Source organism: Acomys minous (assembly GCF_964271855.1).
Source record: "Acomys minous genome assembly, chromosome: 2".
Lineage (NCBI taxonomy): Eukaryota > Metazoa > Chordata > Mammalia > Rodentia > Muridae > Acomys > Acomys minous.
In genome coordinates, this window is record NC_140484.1 from 94,250,086 (window position 1) to 94,263,679 (window position 13,594).

The window sequence follows — 13,594 nt, forward strand, 5'->3', positions numbered from 1 at the left end:
TTTCAATTGTGGACCCCATAGGGGTAGCCTATCAGATATCCTGGGCATCAGATATTTACATTTCATAACCCTAGCAAAATTACAGATGTAGCAGCTAAATAATTTTATGGGGGGGGGTTGGTTTCACCATAACATGAGGAATCGTATTGGAGGGGGCCAGCATTAGGAAAGTTGAGAACCACTGTAATAAATGGACTCTGTTTTAACCATGTGTCCGTCCCTGGTCAAATCAGACTATGTATTTGGGTGGGCAGCACTGAGAGCCCAATTTAGGTCATCTGGAGGAGAAACTTAAGCCCAGAGCATGAACAAATAAGTCGTGGTGCTCAAAAATTATGAGAACTACACACTGAACTAGAGTACTGGTTGTCTCAAAATCCAACAGAACTTACACCATTAAATCAAGGCTATCCAGAGTCCCTTGTTAACAACGCTTAATAATAAATAACGGCTAACTCTCTGAAAACATTCAGATTTCCCTACGTGCGAGCGCACAAACTGAACCCAGGAACCAGGACCAAACCGAGAGCGCACGAACCTCCCCTAATCAAAGCACCGAGACAGCCAGAACTCTCGCGGAAACGCTCTCCACTTCTCGAATACCCGCGTCGGCGCGAGTTGGAACTCTCGCGAGAACAGCCGTCACTTAGCGGGGACTCCTGATAGGTAGGTCGTGGATATGGCCCGGCCTAAGCCTTCCGGGAGCCGGATGGACCGACAGCTGGAACATGATGTGTGTGCGCTCGTCCGGCGGGTTACTGGCCTGCAGGACGAGGCGGATCCCAACTTCCAGCTGGCCTTGAGCTTCGTCTGGTCCAACTTCAGGTGTGGGATCGCGGCTGCGAGCTCAAGCCGGGCGGGCGGGTCCGGGTCGGGGGTGCGGCCTTCAGGGGAAACCGCCGGCTGCCGCTGTGCCTTGGTTTCCCCCCAAAAGTGCCCTTTCGAAAAAGCATGCACTGAAAAAACTGAGTTGCAAGTCGCTGGGCACCGACTTCACCTTAGCAGCGGGGCACTCGTGGAGAGCTGTTGACTCCGCTGTCCCTAACGCAATACTTTGCACATCGAAAGTCATTAAGCTGGGAAAGTGCATTTTTAGAGCGAAATTGTGATTACGCCCTGTTAAAAATTCAGCCTCAACAACTCCCCTCTTCTTGGTCAGGCCACTTGCACATTTCCCTAATTCTGTGTCATCCTTTTGCCTAAAGCAAACTCCAGTTATATATATTAACTGAGCAACACATAATATGCCTTGTAAAAATCACCTTGAGCAGTGAACAGTTTGTCAAAGGCTATGCTCCTCATTATAAGCACAGACACGAGTTGTCTACCAAATCTGAGAGAATTACAGACCTCTCAGGTTCATGGAAAGCACACCAAGTGTCCAAAAAAACAAGTGCAATTTCTAACTATAATCTAGAAAAAGAGCAATGATTCAAATAAGTCGTGTAACTCAAAAAGTAAGTGTATCCCAAGTAATTTTTCTAGTAGTATTCCTAGTGTCAGAAGAGGGGATACAAGATGTTGCACAGTATAACATCCGTAGTAAAAGCATACCTATGACTTTGTCACCAGTAGAAAACATGTGACTTTCACGTTGAATTACAGTTGCTTCAGGTTATTTCCACATGTTGTTTGTTATTACACTGATGGCAGCTTTGGGTGTGTGTATGCGTGATTTACCTCTATGTACACATGTGTATCTTGTGTGTGCTGATGCCCAAGGAGACAGCTTATCCTCTGGAGCTGGAGTTATAAACAGTTGTGGGTGCTCTGGCTGGCACCTGAGCCCCCTAGAACAGTGGCAAGGGCTCTTAACCACTGAGCCATCTCGCCAGACCCTTACCAAAGCAGGTTTTTCCCCCTTTTCTTTCTTTAATTTGATGATTGTACTTGAATATGCTTGCTTTTCTTTGTATTCTATTTCGAACATTTAGCAAAATTATTCAAAGGATGACAAAATCTAGTTGTGCAAGTGCTGTAATTGCAGCACTTGGATGGCTTAGGCAGGAGGATTGCTGTGAGTTGAAGGCTATCGTTAGCCTCACAGGGAGTTCTGAGCCACATTGCAAGATTATCAAAAACCCTAGGAAAATATGTTATGCTGAACATAAGTATGGGACTTATAAAAAAAAAGTATCAGCCATATGCAGGGATATGGAAAACTATGACTCAAGTATACTTAGCTAAATGACAGTATTGGCATTAAACACTGTATTTTATCTTCACCAGATTCCATCGCTTCTTGGATGTCAACAGTCACAAAATAGAAAAAACAATAGAAGGGTATGTTGATTCTGTATATATGCATATGTATTCATTAATGTGTTTTAGTGAAGTTGGGTTTTGTATCAATTGATTTTTTTTTTTTTTACCATTTTAGAATTTATGAAAAATTCACCATTCATTCTGATCTGAGCAAAGCTGTTAGTTGGAAAAGATTAACTCAGGAGTTTCTAAATGCATCACTTCCCAGCACAGAGAAAATAAAGGTAAGCCTTCAGTTGTGAGCTCTCTGTTTGGTATTCATGCTTTGTTGTAGTTACTGTGACTGTGGAAATCAGCAGTTGACACAAATTACAGCACTGTCTGGTTACCTTAAATTTCTCAAATAGCAACTGTTTTCTAGATCCCAAATGTGCTTTGATATTTTATGTCAGGGGTCTCAAGGCCACCTTTAGATACAATGATTTATGACAAAAATCCTCACTCTGGTATCTTTGTTGTTACGGTGTATTACCATTAACTAGTATAGAGTACAGTCAGGAGAGAGGGTAAGCAGAGACTAAGCACATGTGTGATAGGACACACCGCTAAGTTTGTGTAAGTACTCCACTCACAAGGACAAAACTGCCTAATGATGTACTTCTCAAAATGCTAAGTGACTCTTGGTTGGTGAAAATTAAACTGAGAATCCGTCATTTGTGTGTGTGTGTGTGTGTGTGTGTGTGTGTGTGTGTGTGTACACACCCTAACTCCTTTCAGATCCATTCCTCCTTCCTTACCCAGCAGTTTTGTGTCCTTTTTTACTTTAACCCATAGTCATGGATATGTGGCCTTCTACTGGAACGGGGTCACTCTACCAGTGACAACACTCTAAAACAAACCGACTCCCTCTCCCAGCTGCTGTCAGTTGCCAGAAGCTCTTCAGCTAGCTGTGGGACCTTGTCTCCCCATGCTGAGATTTGGTCTGCCTGGAGTTTGCACAGGGCTTGTGGATGCTGGGAAACCACTGCGAGTTCATATGTGCAGCTGCCCTGCTGTGGCCAGAGAACAGTTTCTGCCTCAAAATCTACAAATAAATCTACCACGTGATCTAACTGTACCAACTCTTGGGCGGCCCATCCCCAAAGGACTTAAATCCTGCTGTTGAGGTTTCTGTTTGTCCATGTTCATTGTTGCTCTCACACTAGCCAGGAAAGGAAAACAGTGTAGAAGTTCACCAGCTGATGAGTGGATAATGCAGATGTAGTGTATTTATGCAATGAAATATTATTCAGTCCATAAGAAAAACAAAACTATTAAAAAAGAAAGTAATAAAAATAGTAAATCTTAAAAAAAAAAAAAAAACTAGGAAATTCACAGGCAACCAGGTAGAGCTGGAAACAGTCATCCTCTGTAAGATCACCAAGACCCAGACAGGGAAAGATCACATGCTTTCTCTCATTTGTGGGTGTTAGCTTTGAATCTTCCACCCGTTGTCCTAGGATAAGGAAGGTTTCTATGTCTATGCGGGTTTCGAATCCCCTGGAACTGAAGTTACAGACAGTTGTGAGCTGCCATTTGGGTGCTGGGAATTGAACTCGGGTCCTCTGGAAGGACAGCCAGTCCTCCTAGCTGCTAAGGCATCTCTCCAGCCTCTCTCTTAGTTTTCTTTGTGAAAGCTTAAGATCTTAGGCCATTATTATTTTTCTAACTGCAGTTAGTACTTAGTAGTATAATTTTCAGCTAAGCACTTGATCTTGCTGTAACACACACATTTGTGGAGTTAGAGTTTAATCACGTATTATTTGTTTAAATTTCAGATTTTACCCATTTGTTTTTTAGAATTATATTGTTTCATTTCCAGATATTATAGAATTCTCTCACTGACTTACTGATAATTATTTGTGGTTTGTGTCTACTTTAAGTTTATTTTTTAAAATATATTTTATTAATTAATTTATTCATATTACATCTCAATTGTTATCCCATCCCTTGTATCCTCCCATTCCTCCCTCCCTCCCATTTTCCCCTTACTCCCCTCCCCTATGACTGTGACTGAGGGGGACTTCCTCCCCCTGTATATGCTCATAGGGTATCAAGTCTCTTCTTGGTAGCCTGCTATCCTTCCTCTGAGTGCCACCAGGTCTCCCCCTCCAGGGGACATGGTCAAATATGGGGCACCAGAGTTGGTGTGAGAGTCAGTCCCCACTCTCCACTCAACTGTGGAGAACGTCCTGTCCGTTGGCTAGATCTGGGTAGGGGTTAAGATTTTACTGCTTATACAGTATTCTGCTTGCAGGCCAGAAGAGGGCACTAGATCTCATTGTAGATGGTTATGAGCCACCATATGGTTGCTGAGAATTGAACTCAGGACCTTTGCAAGAACAGCCAGTGCTCTGAGCCATCTCTCCAGCCCCCACTGTGATTGTGATTTTCATGAGTAGTCTGAGTGCTTCATAACGAGATTTCTAATCATCTTTCATCCTTGGTGTATCACTCATTCTTTTCACTCAGTATTTTGCTGCTGTTACAATTTTTCAAACAAGCTTATTACTGGATCAACAGTGACTATGAAAATACCAGAATGTCCTTTGCCTTTATTTTCCCTGTCCAATGCTCTGTGTTTTATGCAAGTTCAAGCCCCTGGCCTGTATCATTTCCTTTTCTCTGCAGCACTTTATCTGCTGGGCCACGTGCTGTGTGTGGTGTCTGGTGTTGGCTACTGTGTACCTGAACTTGGACTCTAGATTATGTGGCAGGGCACTGGTCGTAAGGGCGTCTAGTAACTGTATACCTGGCTGCTTTTACTGAAGTTCCAGATTTCCTAAAGGAAAGCCCGTAATTGTTCACAAACACATATAAGAAAAAAAGGGAGGGGGGACAATGTAAATCCGTTAACTAGAAGTTGGCTGCACACCATTCATGAAAACAAGCCCTTTTGGGGACTGTTGACAGCTCTGGCTACTTGGTTCTTTTCTGCTAGCTATTAGTCATCAGTGCTGTGAAAAGGAAAGGCTCAGAAATTTGGGTCATAGCGTACATGCAAAAACATTATTTTTCATTAAGTAAATTGGATTGGTTGAGAATGGTAACAAAGATGTATTGAGACTTGGAAAGTTTGAGGTATGGTTTCTAGTAAAGAAAAATCAAAAGACTTTTAAAGTTATTTTTGTTTTTGTTTTGTTTTTAATGTTGACCCTTTATAAAATAAATGTAAACTTAACATCAGCAAGTTTGGAGAAGTAGCTCAGCAGTTAAGAGCAACCACTGCTTCTCCAGAGGACTTAGGTTCAGTTCCCAGCACCACTCACAAATTCAGTTCCCAGGGATCCAGCGATCCCTGTCTATATTCTGTCTATAAGAGTGCTGCACGCATTTGTGGCATATACATACATGGAAGCAAAGTGCCCACACACATACAATAAAAAGTAAATCCTTAAAAGCAAAGACCAAGAACATTTTTCACTTGTCTGAGTGTAGGAAACAGGTCCATTTCCACCCCGTGCACCTATAGATGTACAGTATTTGTGCTGAATGTAAATATGACTCTTTTGTTGTTGTTTTGTTTTGTTTTTCGAGGCAGGGTTTCTCTGTGTAGCCTTGGCTGTCCTGGACTCACTTTGTAGACCAGGCTGGCCTTGAACTCACAGGCTTGTCTTTGCCTCCCAAGTGCTGGGATTAAAGGTGTGCACCACCAAGCCCAGCTTACGCTCGCTAGAAATAGGCCCAAACCTCATATACTTAGATTCCTTATATGTAAACATTTGAACTATGAGCCAGGCGTAGTAGCTCACGCCCTTAATTCCAGCACTTGGAGGCAGAGACAGGTGGATCTCTGAGTTCAAGGCCAGCCTGGTCTACAAAGCTAGTCTAGGACAGCAAGAGCTGTTACTCAGAGAAACCCTGTCTCAAAAAACCTAAAAAATGTGAATTATGAAAGAAAGAAGTTTGGAGATTAGAATTTATTTTATGATAACTTGTGTTATCGTAACATAACAAACAAGCAAACTAAGTGTGTAAATAACTGTTGTACACAAGCACTTAACCTCAGACTGATTGACTTTCTCCACTTTTGTTTTAAAGACAGATGCTCATTATTCCATACTGTCACTCCTTCTGTGTCTGTCTGATTCTCCTTCAAACAGCAACTATGTGGAAACACCAAGAGATAAAGAAGTGGGTATGTTATGAGATACAAATTTATTACCTATTAATCATGGAGTTGATGGTGGGGTTTTTTTTTTGGTTTTGGTTTTTTGGTTTTTTGAGACAGTGTCTCTCTGTGTAGATGTGGCTGTCCTTGACTCTCTTTGTAGACCAGGTGAACCCACAGTAATCCGCCTGCCTCTGCCTCCTGAGTGCTAGGATTAAAGGTGTGCACCATCACACCCTGCCATTGGGGGCTTTATTAAAAGCTGTAAAATCATAGTCAAGGCTACACAGAAATAACCATTTCTCTCAAAAAAAGAAAAAAAGGCTCTAAAATCAGGAAATTAAATTATTTCTGTTGCTATGGATGGAGGCAGAGTTTCATTTAAAATATAAGCTCTAAATTTGTAAGTTAGACTTTTTTTTATATGAAAAACTCAATTTTGAGGGTCAATTAATTCAAGTGATAAAAGATACATTAGAATCCAGATTTATTAAACATATCTCTCTCTCCCTCTTTTTTTTTTCTTTTTTTTCTTTTTTCTTTTTTTCTCCTCCTTTTTTAAGACAAGGTTTCACAATATCCAGGCTGGCTTCAAACTCGCTATGTAAGTGAGGATGACCTTGAACTTCCTTCAGGTCAAGGATTACAGGTGTAATCCACTCTGCCCATCCCATGCAGCGTTAAAGAGCTATGCTAGGCAAACTTCTGTTGCCTTCCCAGTCCCAAGTGTCTCAAAATTTTTAAATTTAGTTCCTTGAATGTATTCTGAGTTTTATGTGAGTTTCCTTTCTTCTAGTTTTGTGGACTTTTCTCCCAGATACTTGTAATAACGCTGATGAGGTTCCTCTGTTACATTTTAGAAAAGAAAGATGATTTTGACTGGGGGAAATACTTGATGGAAGGTGAAGAAATTGGCCTTGGTCCAAATATTGATACACCGGTAAGTGGTTGTTGTTTTGCTGATGCAAATATAAGGACTTTCCCACAGCAGTAACCTTCGTGTGTCCATCTGCCATAGAACACATTATTAAAACAGGGACTCTCCACTAAGCCAGTGAGTCTGGCTCCTCACGCAGAGGTGCTTACTGCCAACCCAAACACCTGAGTTGGATGGTGAAAAGAAACTCCTGCAAGTTGTCCTCTGGTCTGCACATGTAAGCCATGGGTGACCATGCTCACTTGTGTGTGTGCATATATATCACTCTAAATAAAATGTAAAAAATGGCCGGGCAGTGGTTCTCATGCCTTTAATCCCAGTACTTGGGAGGCAGAGGCAAGCAGATCTCTGGGTGTTTGAGGCCAATTTGGTCTACAAAGTGAGTCCAGGACAGCCACGGCTACACAGAGAAACCTTGTCTCAAAAAACCATAAATAAAGTAAAAAATAAAATTTTAAAGATGTGAACTCTGGAAGATTTATTAGGATTCTGAGCTAAATTAATATAGGTCAATACAACTTACATGTTAAATAGTATTAGAATTATTTGGTGATGTTTAAGCAGAAAAATGCCAGATGTGATGGTGCATGCCTTTAATCGCAGCACTTGGGAGGCAGAAGCAGGCGGATCACTGTGAGTTCGAGGCCAGCCTGGTCTACAAAGTAAGTCTAGGGTAGTCAAGGCTACACAGAGAAACCCTGTCTGGAAAAAAAACAAAAAAAAAAAATGGAGGGGGTTTCAGGTTATAATACCCCTTCCCCAAAACATTTTTTTAAATAGATAAGTGCAATAAATGTACTAAATGATTAATTATATTTAGTTCCTATTGTACTTTTGTTTGAGGAAATTTATAAAGCACACCTTACTCTCACAGTCACTGCCTCAAAGCAGTAATACATGTTCAGTTCTTTTAGAGTTCAGGAGGGTTTTTTGCTAGTTCCGATCTCAGAAAGTTAAATTGACATGTTCATCACAAAAAAAGGAAAACTGGAGGAGTTGAAACTATTGGGGGGGGGGAAGCTTTCTGTAGCTCTTCATGACCCATAGAAACGTTTGCCTACACTCTGTCCTTCCTCACCACCTTTTATGACCCTCTCTAGCTCTCCTTGTAAATGTAGCCTTTGCCTACACTGCTCACATGTGTACATCAGCCTTGGGATTTTTATCACCTCTGATCAGTCTGTTCCCATTATGGAAGTTTTATTTGGCTTTTGCTTCTCTTCAGAAATGCTCTCCATTTTTACGCCTAAGTCACTATAATTGTTCCAGACTCCAGTAAGATCTCTTTTCTCCTAAATCAGAATTGGTCTGAAGACAGTGACAATGAAGATGCACAGCAGCCATTAAGCAGAGAAGACTCTGGGATACAGGTAGACAGGACCCCATTAGAAGAACAAGACCACAACAGAAAAGGGGGCCCTCAAGTCAGCTGGGAAGGTAATTTACATGGTTCGGTGCTGGTGTTTTCTCACAAGAGCTCTCAAGTGACAGGTTTAAGACTGATGGCATTGATGAGAAGAGTGGTAAGCCCTGACGTGACTACCAAATCTTCAACTGCTAGGGCAGTGGCGCTCAACCTTCCTAATGCTGCGACCCTTCAGTGCAGTTCTTCCTGCTCTGGTGACCCACCACCGTAGAATTATTTCAGTTCTACTTCATCACTGTAATCCTGCTACTGTTAATATTACTATTGTTATGAATTGTGATGTGAATATCTGATATGCAGGACATGTGATGCAAGCCCCAGAGGGGTTGTGAGGCACAGGTTGAGAAGCACTATGCTAGTAGATCTTGAGTGTGTGCCTAAGAAGTAGCACCATGGCTTTTATCCCTTCTGTCAGTTAAAAAAAAAAAAGTAGTACTAATATTCTAATGTTTTTAATGTTATTTTATGTGGGGCATTTTCTATGTTCCTATTTGTACCATGTACATGTCTGGTGCCCACAGAGGTCAGAAGAGAGCATCAGATCCCCAAGAATTGGAGCTACAGATGGCTGTAAGCCGCCATGTGAGTGCTGGGGATCACACTTGGGTCCTCTGCAAGAGCAGCCAGTGCTGTTAACCACTAAGCCATCTCTCCAGCCCTAGAATGTAGTTTTTCAATAATAGTTCTGATAACTTTGTCCTAAATGTTCTCTTTTATGCTGTTTTTAAAAGGTTAACCTTTCTGAATTTAGTAAAAGGAGAAAGATATGTAGAGTTTGTTTTTACTTTGAATGCTTTTCGTTTATTAGTGAACAACTAGGAATGGTAGAAATTTTAGAAAATGCTAGAAGATGATAGATAAAGTCATCTTGTTAAACATCTTGTCCGCTTTTATTTCTGATTCCCAGTCTTAATTCCCCTTTCCAGCTAATGAGTTTTAAACACTTATTCTAATACATCTTCTAGTTATATGCCTGTCATTGTTCTGCATTATGAAACATTGTGTTGACTGGTATTAAATTATATAACTTGTATTATATGTAAATCTTGTTTCCTTACCTTTCCTTAGAATTCTCTCCCATATTAGTATGAGAACTCCTCTTCCTCTATTCTTATACTGTTATTGAAGTTAGATGTATGCAGTTTATTATTTCCATCTCATTTTCCCTTGTTGATAGTCCCCAAGTTACCTCTGCCACCCCAAGATCCCTGCTCCATCTAGACTTGTGTGAGATTTTGGCTTTGATACAAGTTCCTGCCCCATAATCTCCTACGTGTTCAATTAGGTCTGTTCTTCTGACTGGGGCATTGTCTTATAATTGCCATCATTTACTGGCTGCACTGGAGTTGGAGTTGTTTCTAGACAGTGTCTCTTTGTGACTTGAGTCTGTTCTCCTGTCTCCTGAGTGCCGGAGTTACAGAAGTGTAGCATCGTGCCCAGCGTCATTTGGGTTTTGTGTCTCCTGCCTGCTCCCCCACAGTTCTTTGTTGATAACAGTTCTTAAGCTTTAAACATTTGACAAAAGGTTTTAGTCTTCTGACGTAGATAAAAAAGAATCTGTGTTCTTCATTGTTTTCAATTAAACCTGTGAATTTGAGCCACTGAAGAAGTGGCTGAGCACTTAAAGACAGCTTGCTGCTGTTGCAGAGGAGCTGAGCTGAGTTCTGAGCATCTAGGTGAGCTGCTCACAACCACCTGTAATCCAGCTCTACAGCATCCAGCATTCTCTAGGTATTGTGCATGCGCGCCCACACAAACACAAAAAAAAATTTTTAATCCTTTTTAAAAAACAATTTTTCAGATTGGTTTGGTCTTGAAAGTTTTTTGCTAAAACCAACATTTCCCTGTATTTTTGTGAGTGTTTTGATTTATTTATTTATTTGTGTGTGTGTGTTGATTTATTATGCTGCATTTAGGTAGATTTTTTTCTTTTTTGAGATTATAATACAATTACATTGTTACCCCTTACCTTTCCTTTCTCCAAACCATCCCAAATGTCCCATCCCTTTGTTCTCTTTCAGATTTTGTTGCTTTATACATAGTACAGCCTACTCGGTCTATATAATGCTAGTTGTGTGTATGTTTTCAGGCTGACCATTTAATATTGGATAACCAGTCGATGTGTTCTTCCATGGGCAGGACTACCAACCCCCCAGCTCTTGGCATCCTTGGTTGCTTTTAGTTCTTTGTGCAGGGTGGAAGCCTTGTGAGCTTTCTTGAATCCACGTTAGCATCGCTATTGGTGTTGTCCTTGTTCAAGTCATGTTTAGGCAGCCATATTGGTGAGACTGATGAGATGAGTGTATTTACTGACATTCCTGGGAGACACAACTTCAAAGCAAACTCCCCATTTCTCTACATTCTTTCTGCTTCCTCTTCTGCAGTGATCTCTTAACTGTGGGTGCAGGCGTCTCATGGTGCATCAGCTGCATTTTTGTTGGTTGTGTTTTTCTGTAGTTGTTTCCAGCTGTTGGAAAGAGAGGTTTCCTTAAAGAGGGGTGAGGACCACACTTACCTGGCTAGACCCTGGAGAGGATGGCATTTGGACCATTAGATGTCTCCAAGGTCTACTTCTTTATATGACATGAGATTAAAGGACAGTTTATTTTTCTACGGTCTCATGGGGCAATTTTCTGAGCAACATCCTTGCTTGGTGGTTTTATCTTGCTTGTCAGTCAGGTTCTCCTTTGTACTTTATTACAGATCATCTGTTACTTTAGTGTTCATCTACCCAGGGACAGACTTTCTGGTTTTGCAGCTTTGTGGTATCCTGTCTTAATGCATAGAATGCATATCCCGTCCTTCGCTGCTTTTCAAAAATGTCTTAGCTCTTTTAGTGAGCCTGTACTCTTCCATGAACATTTTAGAATCAGTGTGGTAAATAAATCTAACTGGATTTTTGATTAGGGTTTTAGTAAATTTGTTGATTTAGCTTGGGGAGGCTGACAATCCCTCAATTTTTTTTCTTATTAACTTGTATTATATTGGACTTTGCTTGAAAGTAAATATAGAGCCTTGTGAATGCTAGGGATTCTCAAGTAGTCACCTAGTGATTGCTGTGTTTGTTGCAATTTTATTGTTGTGATTGTTTTTTTGTTTTGTTTTAGGTTTTTTTCGAGACAGGATTTCTTTGTGTAATGGCTCTGGCTGTCCTGAAATTCGCTCTGTAGTCCAGGCTGGCCTCGAACTCACAGAGATCTGCCTGCTTCTTCCTCCCCAGTGCTGGGATTAAAGGCATGCGCCACCACTGCCCAGACCACCCAAATGTTGTGATTCTTGAGCAATTTGTTTCACTTTGTTTACATAGGCATAGGAGAACACTGTTGGTTTCTGCAGTTTGTCTGCATTGGGCATTCTTGGTGAATCTTTATCTTATATTAGGTAGTTTGTTGATTTGGGGGTGTTTCGTTTGTTTGTTTATGTAAGTGATTAGTATTAATCTGCAGGTAGTCACAAGTTTATCCCCTCCTTCTAATTCATATATATACATATATAGATATAGATATAGATATATATCTGCTCTATCTGCATGTACACCTGCAGGCCAGAAGAGGGCATCAGATCACATTATAGGTAGTTGTGAGCCACCATGTGGTTGCTGAGAATTGAACTCAGGACCTCTGGAAGAGCAGTCAGTGCTCCTAACCTCTGAGCCATCTTTCCAGCGCCCCTCTCCTTCCAATTCTTAAACCTTGGATCTTTGTGACAACTTGACTAGGTCAAGCCCTCTCGTTTACAGGCTAGGCAGTGGACCTGGGAGGGCCCTCACTGACAGGGTCTCATCCCAAGGAGGATACACTTTGAGTCATAGGGAGATGAAAGTACCTAGAACACTACAGAAATTGATACATATTCCACTTCTTGTGACAGATGAGCCAGATAGCCGGAGCTGGCTGGAACAGCATGTTGTCCATCAGTACTGGACAACCAGACGTTTCCGGATTCCACACAGCACACATCTGCACTCCAATTTAGCTGCTGTCTGGTAAGCTAATGTTTTGTTTAACATAATAATAGAAGAGATTTTGATGTTTAAACATTTGGCTTTGATTTGTAGTTAAGTCAAGTCCATCCTTGAACCATAAGCTTGTTAGTTTTAAACAGTTGCTGTGGAGTATGTGCAAGAGTGCACATATAGCATGCTAGGATTGAATCGAGGGCCTTAGACACGTTAGACAAGCACAGTTTTGCTGAGCTAAGCCCTGGCTCCCTCAAGCAAATTTCTAAGTAATATTTAACATTATGAAGTTAGTAACGATGGCATTCTTATTTTCAGTGTAAGTAGACTGGCGTATACCAGCTTTTATCTTATTGCCATTTTAGTGTGTTTATTATAAAAATATACTCATTTTTTAAAATCACATAGTTTTAAGCATTTGCTTGATTATATGATAAACAATTATAATTGCTCCAAATATGCTTCACTAAAAAGATTTCAGTGAATGTGGAAAATTAATATGGAGTGCACTTAAGGCATTAATTGTGTTTATTTGTAGATTGCTGAGTATAAAATTGCATAATTCATTGAGGCAAGTAATGTTACCTAAACCTTTCTGTTGACCTTTGGTGTTTGCTCTTTAATAGGGACCAACACCTGTACAGCAGTGACCCACTGTATGTTCCAGATGACAGAGTGGTGCTTACCGAGACACAGGTTATTCGGGAAACCCTATGGTAAGAGACATTAGCCTAGGAGATTGTGTAATTGAGAAGTAAAATGGTTTTGTTTTGTTTTTAAGGAATATACCCAAGAAATTCCACTTGTAGGCTAGAAACAGGCTGTAGAGGTGAAGTTCAGTCCCGATTTCACTGTGAGGATTGTATGATTTTCATATATTCTTTCTCATTTTAAATATGTTGGGACTCAGTTAGACCA

General features: G+C 40.8%; 1 protein-coding gene across 2 annotated transcripts in view; it reads left to right on the forward strand.

Annotated features, from left to right (window-relative positions):
* The first annotated feature begins 660 nt into the window (after positions 1–660).
* TUBGCP5 (tubulin gamma complex component 5) overlaps positions 661–13,594 on the forward strand; it is a 35,774-nt gene continuing 22,840 nt past the window's right edge. Inside the window, exons 1-9 of one of the 2 annotated variants that reach the window (XM_084771351.1) lie at positions 661–825; positions 2,230–2,283; positions 2,381–2,489; positions 6,286–6,382; positions 7,216–7,295; positions 8,594–8,662; positions 9,240–9,300; positions 12,589–12,703; positions 13,303–13,392. In XM_084771351.1, the coding sequence (XP_084627477.1) occupies positions 680–825; positions 2,230–2,283; positions 2,381–2,489; positions 6,286–6,382; positions 7,216–7,295; positions 8,594–8,662; positions 9,240–9,300; positions 12,589–12,703; positions 13,303–13,392 (821 nt within the window). In that variant the 5' untranslated portion in view covers positions 661–679. Of the gene's footprint in view, positions 826–2,229; positions 2,284–2,380; positions 2,490–6,285; positions 6,383–7,215; positions 7,296–8,593; positions 8,730–9,239; positions 9,301–12,588; positions 12,704–13,302; positions 13,393–13,594 lie in introns of both variants that reach the window. The other variant, XM_084771350.1, reaches the window with a different exon arrangement.